At 48.1% G+C, this 19,860-nt stretch overlaps 1 protein-coding gene across 1 annotated transcript in view; it reads right to left on the bottom strand.

Moving 5' to 3' along the window:
• The window catches only part of PLCG2 (phospholipase C gamma 2), a 190,312-nt gene that overhangs the window by 72,924 nt on the left and 97,528 nt on the right, over nucleotides 1-19,860 (bottom strand). Inside the window, exons 8-12 of the mRNA XM_050773193.1 lie at nucleotides 15,447-15,490; nucleotides 13,058-13,130; nucleotides 7,106-7,207; nucleotides 4,795-4,913; nucleotides 2,298-2,383 (exon numbers count right to left, since the gene is read on the bottom strand). Coding sequence (XP_050629150.1) covers nucleotides 2,298-2,383; nucleotides 4,795-4,913; nucleotides 7,106-7,207; nucleotides 13,058-13,130; nucleotides 15,447-15,490 — 424 coding nt within the window. The remainder of the gene's footprint in view (nucleotides 1-2,297; nucleotides 2,384-4,794; nucleotides 4,914-7,105; nucleotides 7,208-13,057; nucleotides 13,131-15,446; nucleotides 15,491-19,860) is intronic.

Below are 19,860 nucleotides of genomic sequence, written 5' to 3'. Positions count from 1 at the left end.
CAGTTAGGCTACTCAGGGGTCAGGGACCCACTTGAGCAGGGAGTCTGTCCCTTCTCAGATCTCAACCTCCGTGTTGGGAGATCCACTGCTCTCTTCAAAGCTGTCAGAGTCGTTTGCGTCTGCAGAGGTTTCTGCTACGTTTGTTATTGTTTACTGTGCCCTGTCCCCAGAGGTGGAGTCTACAGAGACAGGCAGGTTTCCTTGAGCTGCTGTGAGCTCCACCCAGTTCGAGCTTCCCAGCAGCTTTGTTTACCTACTTAAGCCTCGGCAATGGCGGGCGCCCCTCCCCCAGCCTCGCTGCTGCCTTGCCGGTAGATCACAGACTGCTGTGCTAGCAATGAGGGAGGCTCCGTGGGTGTGGGACCCTCCTGGACAGGTGTGGGATATGATCTCCTGGTGTGCCTGTTTGCTTAAAGCGCAGTATTGGGGTGGGAGTTACCCGATTTTCCAGGTGTTGTGTGTCTCAGTTCCCCTGGCTAGGAAAAGGGATTCCCTTCCCCCTTGTGCTTCCCAGGTGAGGCAATGCCTCGCCCTGCTTCAGCTCTAGCTGGTCGGGCTGCAGCAGCTGACCAGCACCGATCGTCCGGCACTCCCCAGTGAGATGAACCCAGTACCTCAGTTGAAAATGCAGAAATCACCGGTCTTCTGTGTCGCTCGCGCTGGGAGTTGGAGACTGGAGCTGTTCCTATTCGGCCATCTTGCTCCGCCCCCAATTTTTTGTGTTTTAGTAAAGACAGGTTTGCACCATGTTGGCCAGGGTGGTCTCGATATCCTGTCCTCATGATCCGCCCGCCTCAGCCTCCCGAAGTGCTGGGATTAAAGGCATGAGCCACTGCGCCCGGCCTCAATGCTTCTTTTTAAAGAAGATTTTACCACGTGTTTTATTTTGACTTTGCCTGTTGAAAACCTTGACTGCCTTTTTTGCCCGTGGAAATGATACAGAGCAATGAGAAATTTATTTGTAAAGGTTCACAGTAAAATTTTCAGACAGAAATGGGTCATGTGGAAGGTGAACATCCCCAATCTTTTGGACCCCCTGAGGGCACAGGAGCTGACTGCTTAAAGTTTTTCTTCTAAACATTTGTTTTTTCCTGAGGGAGGAGAAAAATCATAAATGGGAGGAAAGTCTATAGAATAACTGCTACAAAACATTGCTTCCATGATGAGTGGTTTTTGTAACACTGGAGCCTAAGTCAGTGGTTGTTGCCTTTTTTTTTTTTGAGACAAAGTCTCCCTCTGTTGCCCAGGCTGGAGTGCAGTGGCACGATCTCAGCTTACTGCAACCTCTGCTTCCCAGGCTCAAGCGATTCTTGTGCCTCGGCCTCCCAAGTAGCTGGGATGACAGATGTGCACCATCACACCTGGCAATTTTCATATTTTTAGTAGAGACAGCGTTTCGCCATGTTGGCCAGACTGGTCTCAAACTGATCTCAAGTGATCTCCTGATCTCAAGTGACCCGCCCACCTCGATCTCTCACAGTGCTGGGATTACAGGCATGAGACACCATGCCCAGCTGGCTGTTGCCTTTTCTCAGCCAAATGCACCCATGAGCCTTTAGTGAGAGAGAGGCTGGAAGGAAAAGAGCCAGAGAGGCTATGAGAAGGAAGGAGGGAAGTAAGGCCTCTGCCATCTGCCCAGCCACAGATGCCAGCTGACCCTTCTCTTCTTTTCTGTTTAGACACAGAGTCTCACTCTGTTGCCCAGGCTAGAGTGCAGTGGCACAATCACAGCTCACCACTGCCTCAACCTCCTGGGCTCAAGCGATCCTCCCACCTCAGCCTCTCAAGTTGTTGGGACCACAGGTGCATGCCACCACACACAGCTAATTTTTTTACTTTTTGTAATGACGGAATCTCACCATGTCGCCCAGGCTGGTCTCAAACTCTCGGCCTCATGCAGTCCCCTCCCACTTCAGCCTCCCAAAGTGCTGGGATTACAGGCAGGAGCCACCATATCCGGCCCTGATCGTTCTTTTCACATTTGCTCACAGAACTCCCAATCCAGGTGATATGGGGTACCTGTGCACACCTAGGACCCAGCTGCCAAAACACCGTGGGTGTCTGTCTGCCTTTTTCTAATACCAGCCCAGGGGGAAGCTGAGGAGATACAGATGACAGGGACTCTGTCTCAAAAAAAAAAAAAAAAGAAAGAAAAATCACACTCTAACCCCATAAATATGCACAGTTATTATGTGTCCATTAAAACTTTTTTAAAATTTGAAAGAAAACGTAGAGCAACCACATGGTTATCCTCAATGTGCTGTGAGCGTGACCTCGGCCAAGAAGGAGCTACTCACGTTCAATGCAGCGACAGCCCATGCGCAGGCAGCGGATGTAAGCTTCTGGGGATGACTCGCTCCGCAGCTGGTCACCTGTGAGGTACCTGCAGGAGAGAAGGCAGGTGGCCGTGAGGGGGTGGCAGCCACAGGGGTTGGGGGGCAAGCCTGCACCTCAGAGTGTTGCGGGGGAACTTCTCAGCCTGAGTTCCCAAAGCTCTGAATTCTTCCATCTGGAAAGACTCAAAGCTAAGGGCTAGGACAGAAATACACAATTCCACGGTCACACTGGGCATGAGCTTTGAACTCAGGTCACAACCACAGGAGGTGACTGCTGACCACCTGGGCAATGCAAGCATGGAGAGGACGTGTTCTTTTGAGGAGAAGTTGGTCAAAGCGCATCAGAAGCAAAAAAAGCTGCAGAAGATGAATTAACAAAGCCCCGTGGCCAACCTCTGGGTCCTCGGTCTAAACAGAGATGGGCGCTTCTTTTGATATCAGGGCCCAAGGCCAGGCACAGAACAGGCATTCAACAACTGTTGGTGGAATCGACTATGCTAGGAGCGACACCCACCAAAACTGCCATAAGAATGACTCCTTAACGCACTTTCTTCCTCACCATGATTCACCTCAACTTTTTTTTTTTTTTTTTTTTTTTGAGACGGAGTCTCGCTCTGTCGTCCAGGCTGGAGTGCAGTGGCCAGATCTCAGCTCACTGCAAGGTCCGCCTCCCGGGTTTACGCCATTCTCCTGCCTCAGCCTCCCGAGTAGCTGGGACTACAGGTGCCCGCCACCATGCCCAGCTAGTTTTTTGTATTTTTTAGTAGAGACGGGGTTTCACCGTGTTAGCCAGGATGGTCTCGATTTCCTGACCTCGTGATCCACCCATCTCAGCCTCCCAAAGTGCTGGGATTACAGGCTTGAGCCACAGCACCCGGCCCACCTCAACTTTTTTTAAAGTTTGTGTTCCGAGGCCAGGCACAGAGGCTCACACCTGTAGTCCCAGCAGTTTGGGAGGCTGAGGCGGGCAGATCATGAGGTCAGGTGTTCGAGACCAACCTGGCCAACATAGTGAAATTCTGTCTCTACTAAAAATACAAAAAAAAAAAAAATAGCTGGGCATGGTGGCATGTGCCTGTAGTCCCAGCTACTCGGGAGGCTAAGGCAGGAGAATCTCTTGAACCAAAGAGGCAGAGGTTGTGACGAGCCGAGATTGCACCACTGCACTCCAGCCTGGGCAACAGAGCAAGACCCCGTCTGAAAAAAAAAAAAGTTTATTCCTCACACTGGGGCCTGTCAGAGGGTGGTAGGAGGAAGAGGATCAGGAAAAATAACTAATGGGTAGTAGGCTTAATGCCTGGGTGACAAAATAATCTGCACAGTAAACCCCCATGACACAGGTTGACCTGTGTAACAAACCTGCACACGTACCTCTGAACTGAAAATAAAAGGTTTTTTTTAAGTTTGTATTTCTTAACTGTCTTCTAGGTTTTCTAGAATTCACCGTGCGGAAACACAAACTCTTAAAATGATGGGCATGGTGGGGAACAGAGAACTGTGAAATCAGTTTTCCCCTGAAAGAGATTTTTACCTTCCCAAATGCCTGGAGCATAACACCATTAAAAGCCTTTTCCCAGATGACCCCCTGGAATGTCACTTAGGAAAGTCCCCACCCATAGCTCCGGGAGCCATGACCCAAGGACTTCACCCCTCACCCAATAAGAAACACTAAATACTGGAACATCAGTGCAACATCCGTTATCCTCCTTCTGTTGCAATCAGAGTAACCATCCCAAGAGGCCCCTGTGAGCATCTTGTTTTCTGGTTAAAAGTCGTCAGGGTCTTCCCGACAGCTCTCATGGTGACCTACAAGATCCCACTCCAGCAGGACCTGCCTTCCTCCCCTCCTGACACCGCTCTCCTGGATTCTGCACTCCAGCCTTAGCAGACTCTTTTCAGTTGCTCCTGCCCCAGGGCCTTGGCACATGCTGTTCCTCTGTCTGAAACACTTCTCCTCGCCTTACCACCCGCTCCCCACAGCAGCAAGTCCTCTTCTAGGGTTAACTTTCAGTGGAGGCCTTCCTCCCAGCACATGAGGACGTGGCTGCCACCTGTTCACAGCCACATCCCCAGCTCCCAGCAGGCAGGGGCACACAGTCCCTATGAATCAATTCAATGAGTCACCGAGTTGCTTTGGTGTGGCTACTCAGCGATGCCCAAATCACGAAAAACTAAGTTTACTACATTACTTTAGTTACTAAGTTACTTTAAGTTACTTTTGTTTTTACTAGCTTTTTAGGGCCACAGAAAACAGATTATTATTACAATGCCAACTGAGAAAGGGAGGCGTGTTCCCTGCCCCTTCCAGAAGCTTCTCTGTATTCTAGTCCAAGGAATGCGACGCTACACCCTCCACCTGCTTCTCAACACGGCTCACCAGAGCAGCATATTGGACCCCTGCCTCTACCCTCACATGCTCTGTGCTGCCCAACCCATCACAGGTTCATCTGAAACTCACGTGTTATGGGACGAGGAGATCCAGTAATGAGACAGGGGGTTGTTCATGTCCTGCATGTCCACCGCGTCATACTTCTCATCCCAGATGCTGTTTTCTCGTGAAAACAGGTACGTGAGGAACTAAAAGAGTCAAACACGAAGACTGAATCATCACGTTGATGGGAGGGATGGTGTCTGCCTGTTTCTGTTCTGTGTCTACCCAGGGGAAGAACAGCTCTGATGCGTGAAACCAACAGACGGTCTCCAGACCTCAGTTATCCACATTTTCAATACTGAAGGTTCAGACTGCAATGGGCTGCAGTGACATATTTGTTCCACAGACCTAGACAACATTTTCCTTTGTAATGCTTATCCTAAAATATTTCCTACTGCAAGGGTTTATGCTTACCATATATACATTGTTGTTGCCTTTTGTTTGTTTTTTCAGACAGAGTCTTGCTCTGTTGCCAAGGCTGCAGTGCAGTGGCACAATCTCAGCTCACTGCAACCTCCACTTCCTGGGTTCAAGCGATTCTCCTGCCTCAGCCTCCCAAGTAGCTGGGATAACAGGCATGCACCACCACACCAGGCTAATTTTTGTATTTTTAGTAGAGACAGAATTTTACCATGTTGGCCAGGCTGGTCTCAAACTCCTAACCTCAAGCGATCCACCCGCCTCAGCCTCCCAAAGTGCTGGAATTACAGGTGTGAGTCACTGCACTCGGCCTCATATGTACGTTTTAAAGCATAACAGTAGCATGAAAAGTTGTGAACCCACTACCCAACTGAAGAAACAAGAGTGTTATCCATATCAGAATGTTGAAAGGGCAGCAAATTTCAAGTTACAATTCCTGGCCCCTTTTAAAAAAAAAAAAAAAAATGCTTTAGCGACCTTGGCCTACTTTCTGCTGCCTGCGAACGACCTCATATGGGGCAGGCGCTCCCCAGTTCCAACTCCCCTCCTTCCCTATGCAAGGTCAAAGGCAACCATTCTGACCTGCAAGCACCCAGACACCTTCGCATTTTGTTTCTGTGCTTGCAATGGTTCAACTCTCCCTGGTGGCAGATGCCCTCTAGTGGCAAAATCAGTAATCCCACCCAGGCAACACGGTCAATAGAGAAGAGTAAGAAAAGGCTATAAAACTGCTTTAGCAAAAATCAGAACAACGAGAAAATTATGACAACGAAACAGACCTGATCTAACCAACCTCTATCTTGCCTTTAACCTCCAAACTGCCCTTAATTATTCCCGGGCTTGGGCCAAAGTAATTTTGGAAAACATTTAGTTTATAGTTTAAGTAACAGCCCTTCCCCAAAACTAAACTGCCTTTGTAAAGCTAAACAAAGACCAGGTTAGGAGGATGAGAGGGGCCTGAATTCCGCTAAGGTGGAGACTAATTGGTTACCAGCCATTTTTCTGGAGGTTATAAGATTCGCAACTTCCCCAGGTACTCCTCAGATAACATCACTCTTGTTTAACCTAAGATTGGCCTTTTGAGATGTCTTTTTGGGCATTTGCATGGCTCTACCTGGACCGCCCACTGGTCCTGTGGCCCCACCTAGAAGCACTCTATTTTCCACACCCATAGGATTGCATCTCCAACCAATCAGCAGCACCCCTTCCCTGGCCCTCCAAACGATCTTTAAAAAACCCTAGCCTCGGCCAGGTGTGGTGGCTCACATCTATAAGCCCAGCACTTTCGGAGGCTGAGGCAGGCTGATCACAAGGTCAGGAGTTGGAAACCAGCCTGGCCAACATAATGAAACTCTATCTCTACTAAAAATACCAAAAAATTAGCCAGGCATGGTGGAGGGCGCCTGGAATCCCAGCTACTAGGGAGGCTGAGGCACAAGAATCACTTGAACCTGGGAGGCGGAGGTTGCAGTGAGCTGAGATCGCACCACTGCACTCCAGGCTGGGTGGCAGACTGAGACACCATCTTAGAAACAAAAACACAAGCAAACAAACAAAGATATAAAAAACAAAACTCGAGCCTCTGAAAGGGAGGATGATTTGAGTAATAATAAAACTTGAGTCTCCCATTCATCCGGCTCTACGTGAGTTCAACTCTTTCCCAGTTTCACTTCCCCTGCCTTGATCAATTGGCTGTGTCTAGGCAGCAGGCAAAATGAACCCACTGGACAGTTAACAGTTAAAGTAATCTGGAACCTGGGAGGAAAAAAAAAAAGAAAAACACTCACAAATAACCAGTCAGTCGAGGGGACATCAAACAGCAAAGCTCTCCAAGGAAAGAGAACAGAAAATAAACCTCGGAAAGCACAGACGTCAATCAAAAAGTCACCCCCACGCGACAACAAGCCCAGCTACTCACCTCATCCACAAACAAGAAAGGCTCAGCAGTTTCGCGCATGGTGTCATCGATGAACTTTGTCATCCGCTCACGGACTTTGCTCAGATCCTGAGCCCAATGCTCCTTAAAATGAGAAACAGAACAAGAGATCACCAGAATGAGTACTGATAAAATTCTTCGTTTCCCAGGATCCAGACAGTCGCGATCAAAGACTGGCACATCAACCAATTCCGAAATCACATGTTGCAATCGAGCACCACATGTTGAGGCCTCATTCTGCACATGGCCCTCTGCCAGGGGTCAGCAAAGACTCTCTGCAAAGAGCCAGAGAGTAAATATTTTGGGCTCTGTGAGCCATATGGTGTCTGTCGCAACCTCTCAACTCCGCTGCTGTGGTGCAAAAGCAGCCACAGATAATCCGCGGGCAAATGGGCATGGCTGTATTCCAACAAAATTTTGTTTATAAAAACAAGGTCAGCTGTATTTGGCCCATAGGTTATGGTTTGCCAGCTTCTGCCCTATGACAGCTCTTTACGTTAGTATGAAGCAGCCTGGGGGCATGGCAGTTACATCAGCCTTCCAGGTCACTTACCTGGGTTGGCCTCTCATTCTACCTAGGTGACCTTGGGCAAGTTACATACCGTCTCTGTGCCTCCGCATCCACGAAGCAGGAGTAAGAGTATCTACCACACAGTTTGTGTAAAGCACTGTATGAAATGGATACTGTATGAAGCATTGTATGAAATCTTATTAGGTTATGTGCCTAACGCAGCACCTGGTGCATAGAAAGTGCTCAGACCCACTTTGGGAGGCCGAGGCGGGTGGATTGCCTGAGCTCAGGAGTTCAAGACCAGCCTGGCCAACATAGTGAAACCCCATCTCTAATAAAATACAAAAAAAAATTTTTTTTTAATCAGCTGGGCGTGGTGGCGGGCGCTGTAATCCCAGCTACTCAGGAGGCTGAGGCAGGAGAATTGCTTGAACCGGAGAGGCAGAGGCTGCAGTGAGCCAAGGTTGTACCACTGCACACCAGCCTGGGCAACAGAGTGAAACTCTGTCTCAAAAAAAAGAAAGTGCTCTGACCATGGCAGCTTGTGCAAACAAGCATCTATCTTTCTCCTATGGTCATCCCACTTAGTCCACATAACTCCGCAAAGTCATTTACTGCCATTGTCATTTTAGAGACAAGGAAAGAGGCCCAGGAACAATACCTCATGATCCTAAGCCCACACAGCTTGTAAATTGCAGAGTCTCAGCTCCAAATAGCTAAACTGACATGGAATGTAATCATATGCCCTCTTTCCAAGAGAATAGGCAAACAGGGCTGCTAAAACACTGATAACGTCTGAAATATACATGACCAGTTCCAAAGCAGCTGCTGCACAGTCCTAGACATTCTAGAAATCCTTTTTTAAAAGAATGTATAATATGAAGTAATATTGCTTTCCTCTCCATGCCCTGAAATGCCAAATATTCATAGGAAAAGAGCATGAAATATGTCATGTAAATTCAACATTGATCAATGCTTTCTTCACTTCAAATATTCTAAAACCTTTATCTTTATGACTAACAGGAGCAAATATGCTACCAGATGTGTGTGTGGTTCGATGGGAAGGGCTGGATGAGGATGTCTGAAAGAATGAAAAATAGAAGAACAGACGCAAATGAGGTGGTGACCAGGAGGCTTGTGACATGCATGGGTGTAAGACAAAAATGAACAGCTGTTGACTCTTGCAAATTTACCTGGATCAGGAGCCCAAAACAGCCAGGAAGCTGGGAAACTGCGAGCTCTTTTGAATACAGGAGTGTCAGAATCTTTGAATACTACAACATGAAACCCAAATTGTGGGATATTTTATTAAAATACTTTGCCTGACCAAGATGTCCCAAAGAGGCTGGAGGTATCCTCCTCCCTGCCCCCTACAAAGTTTTTACATTTATCAAAATGCATGGGTACTTAGCTAATACAACCTGGCACTGGACCGACTGCAAAGAAAGAAATCTTCTGCCTAAAGGAGATTGAAATATCAATATTCTAGGGGTTGTAAAATGCATCTACTTGGTGTGGGGTATTGCACTAGACACCTATAATAGTGAAAATGGCAAAGAATAATGATGAAAATAAAAATAAATGATGATGGCCGTCAACACTGGGCACTAACTCTACACCAGGCCCCACATAGTGGCTCATCGTGAACTTACCACCACCCCAGGAGGCACAGGTTATTCTCCATGTCATATAAATGGGGAAACAGAGGCCTGCTTCACATGGGCCAAAATGTATACAACCTATACAACTAGGCTTCTAGTCGTTAACTTAGTGTTCCCAGACATGAGCCTCAGACTAAACCCAGAAACACTGATTCTGGAAACATACGTTTAACTCCCTTGCTATCCCATCACCCGTCCATCCCAGAGCTGCACTATGGCGTGCTGAGCCAATCTTCTAAAGACATTTCAAGTTTTCATTTCTATTAAAAATGCTGCCATTATTTCCTTAGGATAAGTGTGCGGGAGGGCAACAATTTACTCAAGATATAGAATCTAGTTTTAAAGCTTTCTTTTCATTGCATACAGCCAAAGTGTTTTCTAGAAAAGTCATACTAATTTGCACACAAAGTGCTGCAGTGATTATTCCATACAAGCATCTGTGTGACCAACAATCACCACATGGATGCTCATGGCTGGTCGGGTCCTAACTCCGCAGATGCAAAGAGAGCGAGCTCCTACTTTCTCCTGGCCGCAAATCCCTGATCTCTAAGGGCAGCCCAGTAAAGGGCCCCATTTGGGGAAAGCATGTAATAAAGTCAACCACCACTAGGTGGGGCTAAATCTATATGCCCAAGTCTCCCCACCAGTTGGTAAATTCTAGGAGGCGAGGCTACTTGTCCCCAAGAATTTAACCAATTTAACTTTAATCGTTTCCTACTAAACTGAATAATTTAGTGGAAGGAAAATCATGACAGGAAAAAAGTGCTTGAATTTCTCTGCTTCACTCTAGCACCAGCACACACCTAACATGTGACTGTGCCCAATAAAATTAATGTATTACCTTCATTTTACCTCCTCCCTCAGACTTAGTCTCAGGTTGGGCAAATAAGCCTTCTTTTGATCACTGTCATTCAACCCCGGCACTGGGAAGGCATGATGCCTACAACATGCGTCAACATTCTCATTCACCATTTATCAGTCTACTAGGGTAGCTATGACCCTTCCCTGAGCCCTCAGTGTGGCTGGCCTTGTGCAAAACACATCTTCCCTACTCTTAAGTGTCTCTTCCATCAGTGAAAGCCAAACACAGGCTGGGTATTGGATGCCATTTAAAAATTACTGCTAATTGCACAAGCTGTAATAGGAGTGTTATGGCTATATTTTTTTAAAAAAACAAAAAGTCAGCCGGGCGCGGTGGCTCATGCCTATAATCCCAGCACTTTGGGAGGCTGAGGTGGGTGGATCACAAGGTCAGGAGATCGTGACCATCCTGGCCAACACGGTGAAACCCCGTCTCTACTAACAATACAAAAAATTAGCCAGGCATGGTGGCGGGTGCCTGTAGTCCCAGCTACTCGGGAGGCTGAGGCAGGAGAATGCCGTGAACCCGGGAGGCAGAGCTTGCAGTAAGCCGAGATTGCACCACTGCACTCCAGCCTGGGCGACAGAGCAAGACTCTGTCTCAAAAAAGAAAAGAAAAAAGGAAAAAAAAGTCCTATCCATGAGAGAAACATATGGAAGTATTTACAAACAAAATGACGCAAAGTCTGGGGGTTGCTTTAGAATTCTTCAGAAAAGAAATGAAGAAAGGGGAAGGGTAGGGAGACACGTGTGTGGACTTAGAAATGGATGAAATAAAACTGGCAAAGTGGGCCGGGCACAGTGCCTCATGTGTGTAATCCCAGCAATTTGGGGACTGAGACAGGTGAGTCACTTGAGTCCAGGAGTTGGAGACCAGCCTGAGCGACATGGCGAAACCGTTTCTACTAAAGATACAAAAATTGGTCGGGGCTGGGCCTGGTGGCTCACACCTGTAATCCCAGCACTTTGGGAGGCCAAGGCAGGTGGATCACCTGAGGCCAGGAGTTCAATACCAGGCTGACCATCATTGTGAAAACCCGACTCTATTAAAAATACAAAAATACAGGTGTGTGGCAGACCTGTAATCCCAGCTACTTGGGAAGTTGAGGAAGGAGAATCCTTTGAACATGGGAGGCGGAGGTTGCAGTGGGCCAAGATCAAGCCATTGTACTCCAGCCTAGGTGACAGAGCAAGATTCTATCTCAAAAAAAAAATTGTCGGGCATGGTGACACATACCTGTAGTCCCAGCTATTCAGTAGGCTGAGGCAGGAGGATCGCTTAAGCCCAGGAGGTTGAGGCTGCAGTGAGCTGTTATTATGTCACTGCACTCCAGCCCGGGCAACAGGGTGAGTGGGACCTTGTCTCAAACGAAAAGAAAAATTGGCTAAATGCTCATAATTTTTAATCTGAGTGATGATACATGGTGGTTCATTAAACCATCTGTCTGCTTTTGTGTATATTTGAAATGTTCTGCAAGACAAGAGGTTTTTTAAGTAAATGAACTTAATTTTGCTTCAACCCTAAAACTGCTCTAAAATATAGTCTATTTTTTAAAAACTGAATTAAAAGAAAAAAGTAAATGGAACTCCAATGATACAAACAAAATTTTTAGATTTATATGTGAATAGGCATGCATACATGTACACACACACACAGATCCATATAATCGTCTCTGATCCCCACAATTCTCAGAGGTAGATGCTCTCAATCCCACTTAAAGAAGAGGAAACTGGGGCACAGAAAGGGTAAACCACCTGTCCATGGCTGTGCAGCTGGTAAGAAGATTTCAAGTTGAGCTCACTCTCACAGTTTCTTGTCCTCAGCACTATAGGCACTTGGGGCTGAATATCTCTTTGGTTTGTTTTGTTTTGTTTTGTTTTTGGTGGGGGGGTGGTTTTGTTTTTTGAGACAGAGTCTTGCTCTGTTGCCCAGGCTGCAGTGCAGTGGCGCAATCTCGGCTGACTGCAACTTCTGCCTCCCAGGTTCAAGTGATTCTCCTGCCTCAGCCTCCCAAGTAGCTGAGATTACAGGCACCCACCACAATGCCCAGCTAATTTTTGTATTTTTAGTAGAGATGGGGTTTCGCCATGTTGGCCAGGTAGGTCTCGAACTCCTGGCATCAAGTAATCTGCCCGCCTCGGCCTCCCAAAGTGCTGGGATTATAGGCATGAGCCACCCTACCAGGCCCTAAATATTTCTTTGTTGTGGGGAGGAGGGGGACTGCCCTGGGCAATGTGGGGTATTTAGCAGCATCCCTGGCCTTGACCTGCTAGATGCCAGCAGCAGCCTCCAGCTGTGACACCCACCCATGTCTCTGGACACTGCCCAGTGTCCTCTGGGGGCATCGTCACAGCAGTGGAAGACCAATGCACAACACAAACCCCCCTTGAGTCTATAGCTGGGCTCAAGGCCCACAGGCAAACCCTGTCCAGGGAGACCGTCCCAGGCATCATCTGTTTAAGGACAGCTGGGCTAGTTTATCTCCCAGGAGACCTGGCAGGCTTGATAAATCTGGTCCCATCCTCCCATCAATCAAGGAAGGCTTCCCAGGCAGTGACACCTGATATGATGACAGAAAAGCTGACGCCAGCCAGGTGAGGGCAGCTCCTTCCTCAGGCCCTCACCTCTCCTGCCCTGCCCTGGAATCTTCTCACTCTTCCCATCCTCAATGTGTGTCTTGAAAAAAGGCCCGACATGAGGCTCTTCTCATCCAGAGTCTCAGTGGCATCAGACAACAATCTGAAGTATCTGGCATCTGGGAGACTGCAGTCATTCCATGAAGACAGGTGGCCAGGTGAGCACAGGTGGCCAGGTGAGCACAAGTGGCAGAAGCGTGAGACCAGTCCCCGGCAGCATCCTGCCAGCTCCCCCAGTCACCCAAACACCTTGTGCTTTCTCACCTGCTGTTCATGTACGAGAAACCTCTGGAAGTCATGCAGGTAAACAGCGGAGGCATCCGGCCTGTCTGTGTTCCTGTCCTCGGGGAAAAGGGGTGCGGTTAGAGACAGGCACATTCAACACAGGAGTCGAGAGGAGACGCCAGCCAATGGGGCAGCCTGTCACCTAGAGCGCCCCACTGAGTCTGACGCTGTGTTAGGTACCAGGCTGACCAACAGGAAGACACAGGTGAATGACACAATGTCCCTCACCTACAGGGATTCAGAGGGGCCCTGACATCGGAATCTCAAGGGGCAGGCCCTGGCGTCTGCATCTAGCCGCTCCAAAATAGCTCTGGTGCCCTCCAGTCTGAGGAGCAGTTCACAGTGTGGCCACGGGGAAGACAAGCGAACCAGGCATTTGGGATACGGTGTAGCAAGAGATGAGGGTGGGAGGGGAGAGGCAGAGTGGGAACCGCTGAGAGGGCCCCAAACCCAGACCTGGAGGGCCAGAGGGGCTTTCCTGAGGAAAAGGCACCTACGTGAGTTCCAGAGAATGAGGTGGGGTGAGCCAGAAGGAGGTGGGGTGAGCCAGAAGGAGGTGCAGAGTGCCATGCAAGGAAACCATAGATGCAGCGGCCTCGAGGAAAAGAGAAGGGAGGGGAAAAGAGGAAGAGGGCTAGGAGAGAGGGAACGCAGGCTGGAGGGAGGGATTGCAGAGTGAAAGATGTGGGGAACACAGGGACATGAGCGTGCCTACCCAATGCCCAGACAGGGCTGGACACGCTACCCACCCTTATAGGGAGAGCTGGTGTTGGAGAAAGGAAAGGAGCCAGACCCAAGCGCCTCCTCAGAAGCCATGATCCAGAGTTCCCTGGGTCATTGAGGCCTCTGGAGTGGGGACCAGATGAGGCCCCCCAGACTCCAGGCTATCCGGGCACAATTAACTGGAGTGTGGAAAACACATCCCTGGACCAAGCAGAGGTCGGGTATCAGGGAGGGAACACTACACTCCGAATAAAGGCAGGACTCCCGCCTTGGCCAGCAGGTCACCAGAAAAACAAGGCCTTATTGGGTCAGCATGAGCCACATCCAGGTTGGATGAGGAGTACATTCTGCCACTTGAGGCCTTCCAGGGAAATGGGTACGTTTCCCTGAGCCCTTGCAGGACCCTGGGGAAAAGAGGTCTATTTCACATAGTTTAAGTCATCAAACGTTCCCTGCACTTTCTCCCTTTACTAAACACTCAGGGTCCAGGAGTCTGCTGTCTTTAATTATGAGTACATTTCTAACCTTTCCTTGGCAGCCTCACGGTCTAACACTAAGCTTTTCATTAAAATACTATGTGGAAATTATGGCTGGGCACAGTGGCACATTCCTGTAATCCCAGCACTCTGGGAGGCCGAGGCAGGTGGATCACCTGAGGTCAGGAGTTCAAGACCAGCCTGGCCAACATGGTGAAACCCCGTCTCTAATAAAAATACAAAAAAAAAAAAAAAATAGCTGGACATGGTGGATGCCTGTAATCCCAGCTACTCGGAGGATGAGGCAGGAGAATCACTTGAACTTGGGAAATGGAGGTTGGAGTGAGCCGAGATTGCGCCAATGCACTCCAGCCTAGGCAACAGAGGGAGGCTCCATCTCGAATATAAATATATATATTTTTATATATATTCATATATGTAAATATATATGAATATAAATAATATATAAATTATATATATTGGATTCATTTTATTTATACTTTGGAGTCTTAGAGTTTCTGATTTCAGAAGTGACAGAGGGAAAAGTTGCTCACCAATGAGGACTGGATCAATGTACCCCAGACCATTAATTCCAGGGCCAACACTTCTCCCAGTCAGATAGGCTGGGGAAACACAAAACATCTCAGAAATTCCCCACTTGGGTAATCATGAAGCACGGTAAATGTCCTGATAAGTCCTGCAACACTGACTTTTTAGTAATAATATTACTATTTATGAGCCCCTCATGGGTGCCAAACACCATGTGAAGCAGTTTATACACTTGAACTCATTTTAATTCCGTTAAACCTGTTTAACAAGGAATTTTTCACTTATTTGATCGTTAACATTCGTTTTTGTAATTTAAAAAAAAAAAAACTATTAACCTGTCACATCGCATGAGGCACATTCTGGGAAAGAAGGCCCTGAGGCACACAGGCCTTTCTACAGAACCTTCTAGACCATCCTCCCAGCGCTCCACACCCTCCTGTTGCTACTGCTCATGTCTATCCACACCACAAGCGTGGGATGGCCAATTCCCCAGCAGGGTACCCCTGTCCCTCTGGAGGTCAGCGCCTGCACACACAGGCATCCTCTCCTGGAGGCCAGCTGGGCACCAGGCACTGAGGTCCGGCACAGCCGCCCCAAACAACACGCAAGGGCTGCCTCACCCCAGGATGAACACGGACGAATCCTTTTTGAATTCATCGAGAATCTGAAATGGAAAGCACACACAAAGAACCTTAGACAAGTCACTTAACGCAAAAACGGAAAGATTTTTTTTGTTGTTAAAAAAGCATCATTTTGTCAGATGCAACAAGATCATTAAAAATATCATTTTAATTGGTGTTAGTTGTAAATATTCAAATATAACAGAAACTTAAGAAGCAAAAGGTAGAAGCCCCCCTCATCCCCTCCACAGTCTTATTCCCAAGAAGCAATCACCCTTAAGAATTTCATAGGTTTCCTTCTAGAATTTGTTTTAGGGATATTCATTTAATTGTATCATATTATGTTATATCATTTACATACATCTCACAATTTTTTGCTGTGTTTCAAGCTTTACATATTACTCTTCAACCTCAAATAACCCTGTTTCCTTTCTTTGAAAAACCATTGTATTCCATAATACGCATGTCACTCAATTTTTGTTACATCTAGTATTATTTTTTAAGTGTCCCTGTGTGCACATTTCCGTATCTTTGCCCACGTGTGCCAGTTTTTCCACAGAGTAGAGTCCTAGAAGGAAAAGCACCTAGACACAGCACGTTGTAGGCACACTGGCTTTGATCAATTCTGCCAAGGTGCTCTCAAAACAGTTGAGATGGGCGCCTCCACTGGGGTACACATTCCTTTTCCACACCCTCACTGCCAGGTTTCTTTAGAGATGGGGTCTCACTGTTACCCAGGCTGGAGTGCAGTGGCACAATCGTAGTTCACTGCAGCCTCACTCTCCCAGGCTCACATGATCTTCCTGTATCAGCTTCCTGAGGAGCTGGGACTACAGGCGCGCGCCACCATGCCCAGCCAATTTTTTTTCTTTTTGTAGAGATGGGGGTCTTACTATGTTGCCCAGACTGGCCTTGAACTCCTGGCCTCAAGAGATCCTCCCTCCTGAGCCTCCTGAGTAGCTAGGATTACAGGCAACTTTCCAATCTTTAATATTTCAAAGATGCACTTCTAATCTTCGAAGGCAAGAGGACGAAAGAAATATTGAACTGCTTCAGCTCTTCTCTTCACAGCCCACTGCCAGGCCAACTGTTGCACGATGAAAAGGCTCCTCCACCAAGGGGGGTGCCATGGAGCACCCCTCCCTCCAGCTTCTACTTGCACCAGCCCATTTTCTGTGCACTGTACACGGGCACCCTGCACAGCCACATCTTGTCCATTGCTGCCCAGGTAGCCTTGCTTCAACAGTCTTCAATGACACTGCGACTGGATAAGCACTTCAATAACCCCCGCAGAAATGGAAATGTATCCACTAGCACATGATCAATGCTAATGACATAAAACACCTCCTGCCCCAGATGATCCAGGGTCCTCTTGCTGAACTCCTTGCAGCCCAGGACATCATGCGGAACACCAGCGTTCTAGAAAGGGAATCGCAGGCCTCTGGGAAGCATCAGAGAGTCCACAGCAGTTTGTGCGGGTGTGTGTTTCTTCAGGAAACGTAATCAGCATCTCAAAGGAGTAGGTCCCACCAAAATGTTAAGAACCACAAACTTAGCCTTTTTACACAAACTGAGAAGCACTTCCTTTTGTTTATGTGTAATTTACAGCATAGGTATTTCTTTTTAAAAAGGGGTGGTGGTGCAGATTTTAGACAGGGCATGCTGCTATTTGAACTCATTTACTGCTTAGGTCGCCAGATCAGCCTGGTGCTGAAGGCATCGGGGGTTAGAACTCTTCCAAGCCCAAAGCCCCACACGGAGTGTATTGACATCTGGAGGGAGCCCAGCGTGTGGCCCCCCTCACTGACCACCACATGCAGTTCTTCAGCCCTGTCATTCCTTTACATTCCTTTCAACGAAGCACAGAAACAGCCCGCACTGCATTCCCCGACTCAGGGAGCTCAGACAATGGCAGAGGCACCACCACAGCACAGATGCTTCCCAGAATCAGGAAAGACCTCACTTCTCCTCCGCCAGACCCTGCAGCTCCCTGCCTGGACACTCTGCTTGTTAAAGCAATGTGTTTGCAGGAATCGGCGGCCCCTGGGATGTAGAGCAGGACAGGGAATGAAAAAGAACAACTGAAAGCCAAGAGCCGCAAACACTGCAAGAGAACAAACAGCGAGGCAACAGAAGGAAGACGGTGTGGCATCCCAAAGGCGAGTTACAACATCAAGGAGCGAGTGACCAGCTTTGACACGCGCTGCTGAGTGGACAAGATAAAGACCACGGGGCAGACTTCTGAATTCACAACACAGGGAGGCGATGGGTGACGGGCCAAGATGAAGTGATCTAGGAGGCAGGGACGGAAACAAGATGGGAATAGACTCCAGAGACAGCCGGAAGAAGGGAAGCATAGACAGCCTTGGAGTGGGTTACTTTAAAGGGGGCAGAGAAATGGGGCTGTAGTTGGGGGTATGGGGCAGAGGTGGTCAAGGAAGATGTTCTAAAGATAGAAGTTATAGTTAGTATTATACGTAGGATGGTGTCCCTGGGAATACGTGTCCAAGTCCTAACACCCAGTACCCATGAGCATGACCTTCTTTGCAATTAGGGTCTTTGCAAGGTGCAATCAAGTTAAGATGAGGCCATGCTGGGCTAGGGTGGCTACGTGACTGCTACCTCGCTACCTCCTGTGACTGGCTTCTTACAAGAAAGAGATTTGGAGACAGAGAAACGCACAGAGAAAAGAAGGCCATGTGATGATGGAGGCAGAGACTGGCACAATGCCATCCACAAGCCAAGGAGCGATGGCGTCTACACGCCGAGGAACACTTGCAGGATTGCTGGCAGGCCACCAGCAGCCGGGAGGCGCCCACACCCCGAGGAGCGCCTGAAGCACCGCTGGCAGCCACCAGAAGCCACAAAAGAGGCCTGGAAGACATCCTTCCCTGGAGCCTTCCGGGGTGGTGTGGCCCTGCCAACACCTTGATTCTGGACTTTTAACCTCCAGTACAGTGAGGGAATAAACTTCTGTTGTTTTTAAGCCACAAGTTGCAGTACTTGCTACAGTGGCCCCAGGAAATTAACATGGGCTCCATGCGCTGGGGCAAGATGGTCACAGTCTCAGTCGCTCCTCCCGCCGATCCCATCAGGCAGTAAAATAAGCCGTTTCAGAAACAAGAAATAAGCCCAGGGAGGCAAGGACTTTTCTCCTAACAAGTCCAGGAGCCAGAATTTCAACCCAGGCCCATCTTGGTAAATCTCCAGCATCCCACACTACACGTGCAAATGTACACACAATAAATGAGATTTCAGCAATCAGAGAATATTCTAGATGCTATGGATGCACCGTGGAGATAGCAGTTAATTTATGTTTGGCATTACCATGGAGGGTTATGTGGTCAGATTCTACATAACCAAGGGACAGGGGTTGGACTGGGCCTTGTGTCACTGTGGACAACATCCCGGAACCTTCCCACCCCAGCAAAGGCCCAGTGAGGTCAGGAGAAACATCTATATCATTAACCATTGTGCCCTCTTGGGTCACACACACATTTACTGGATGAGTGACTAAGAGATCAACAAATTTTCTCTGACAGCTAAAAGACTACAGGGAAACGTCATCTTTGAGTCAGGCCCCAGGAGAAGTTACTAGCTGGACAAGAGAAGGGGCCATGCTAGGGGGAGGGGGTCACAGAAGCAGGGGCCGGGGCACTAAGAAAGGCAGGGAGAGGAATGGAGTTTTCCCACACGGCTGTAGGCACACACCCTTTCAAAACTGAAGCTGGTCTTACACACTCAGTGGTACTTAGGCTGTAGGAACCATTTGGTTCTGGAAGGCCAACAGTAAAATCTCATTAATAGAAAAGCTAGCTCAGGCACAGTGGCTCATGTCTGTAATCCCAGCACTTCGGGAGGCCAGGGCAGGTAGATCACTTGAGCCCAGGAGTTCAAGACTAGCCTGGTTAACATAGTGAAACTGTCTCTACAAAAAATATGAAAATTAGCCTGCATGGTGGCACCCACCTTTGGTCCCAGGTAGTCTGGAGGCTGAGGTGGGAGGGTCATCTGAGCCAGGGAGTTCGAGGCTACAGTGAGCCATGAATGTGCCACTGCACTCCTGTCTAGGTGACAAAGTGAGACCCTGTCTCAAAAACAAAGGAAAGAAAGAAAGAAAGAAAGAAAGAAAGAAAGAAAGAAAGAAAGAAAGAAAGAAAGAAAGAAAGAAAGAAAGAAAGAAAGAAAGAAAGAAAGAAAGAAAGAGAGAGAGAGAGAGAGAAAGAAAGAGAGAGAAAGAGAGAGAGAAAGAGAGAAAGTGAGAGAGAGAGAGAGAGAAAGAGAAAGAGAGAGAGAAAGAGAGAAAGATAAAGAGAGAGAAAGAGAGAGAGAGAGAAAGAGAGAGAGAGGGAAGGAGGGAAAGAGGGAAACAGGGAAACAGGGAAAGAGGGAAAGAGGGAAAGAGCGAAAGAGG

This window comes from Macaca thibetana, chromosome 20 (genome assembly GCF_024542745.1).
Source record: "Macaca thibetana thibetana isolate TM-01 chromosome 20, ASM2454274v1, whole genome shotgun sequence".
NCBI classification, from domain to species: domain Eukaryota; kingdom Metazoa; phylum Chordata; class Mammalia; order Primates; family Cercopithecidae; genus Macaca; species Macaca thibetana.
The sequence above is the reverse complement of the archived record's forward strand: the minus strand, read 5'-3'. Positions and strand labels throughout refer to the sequence as shown.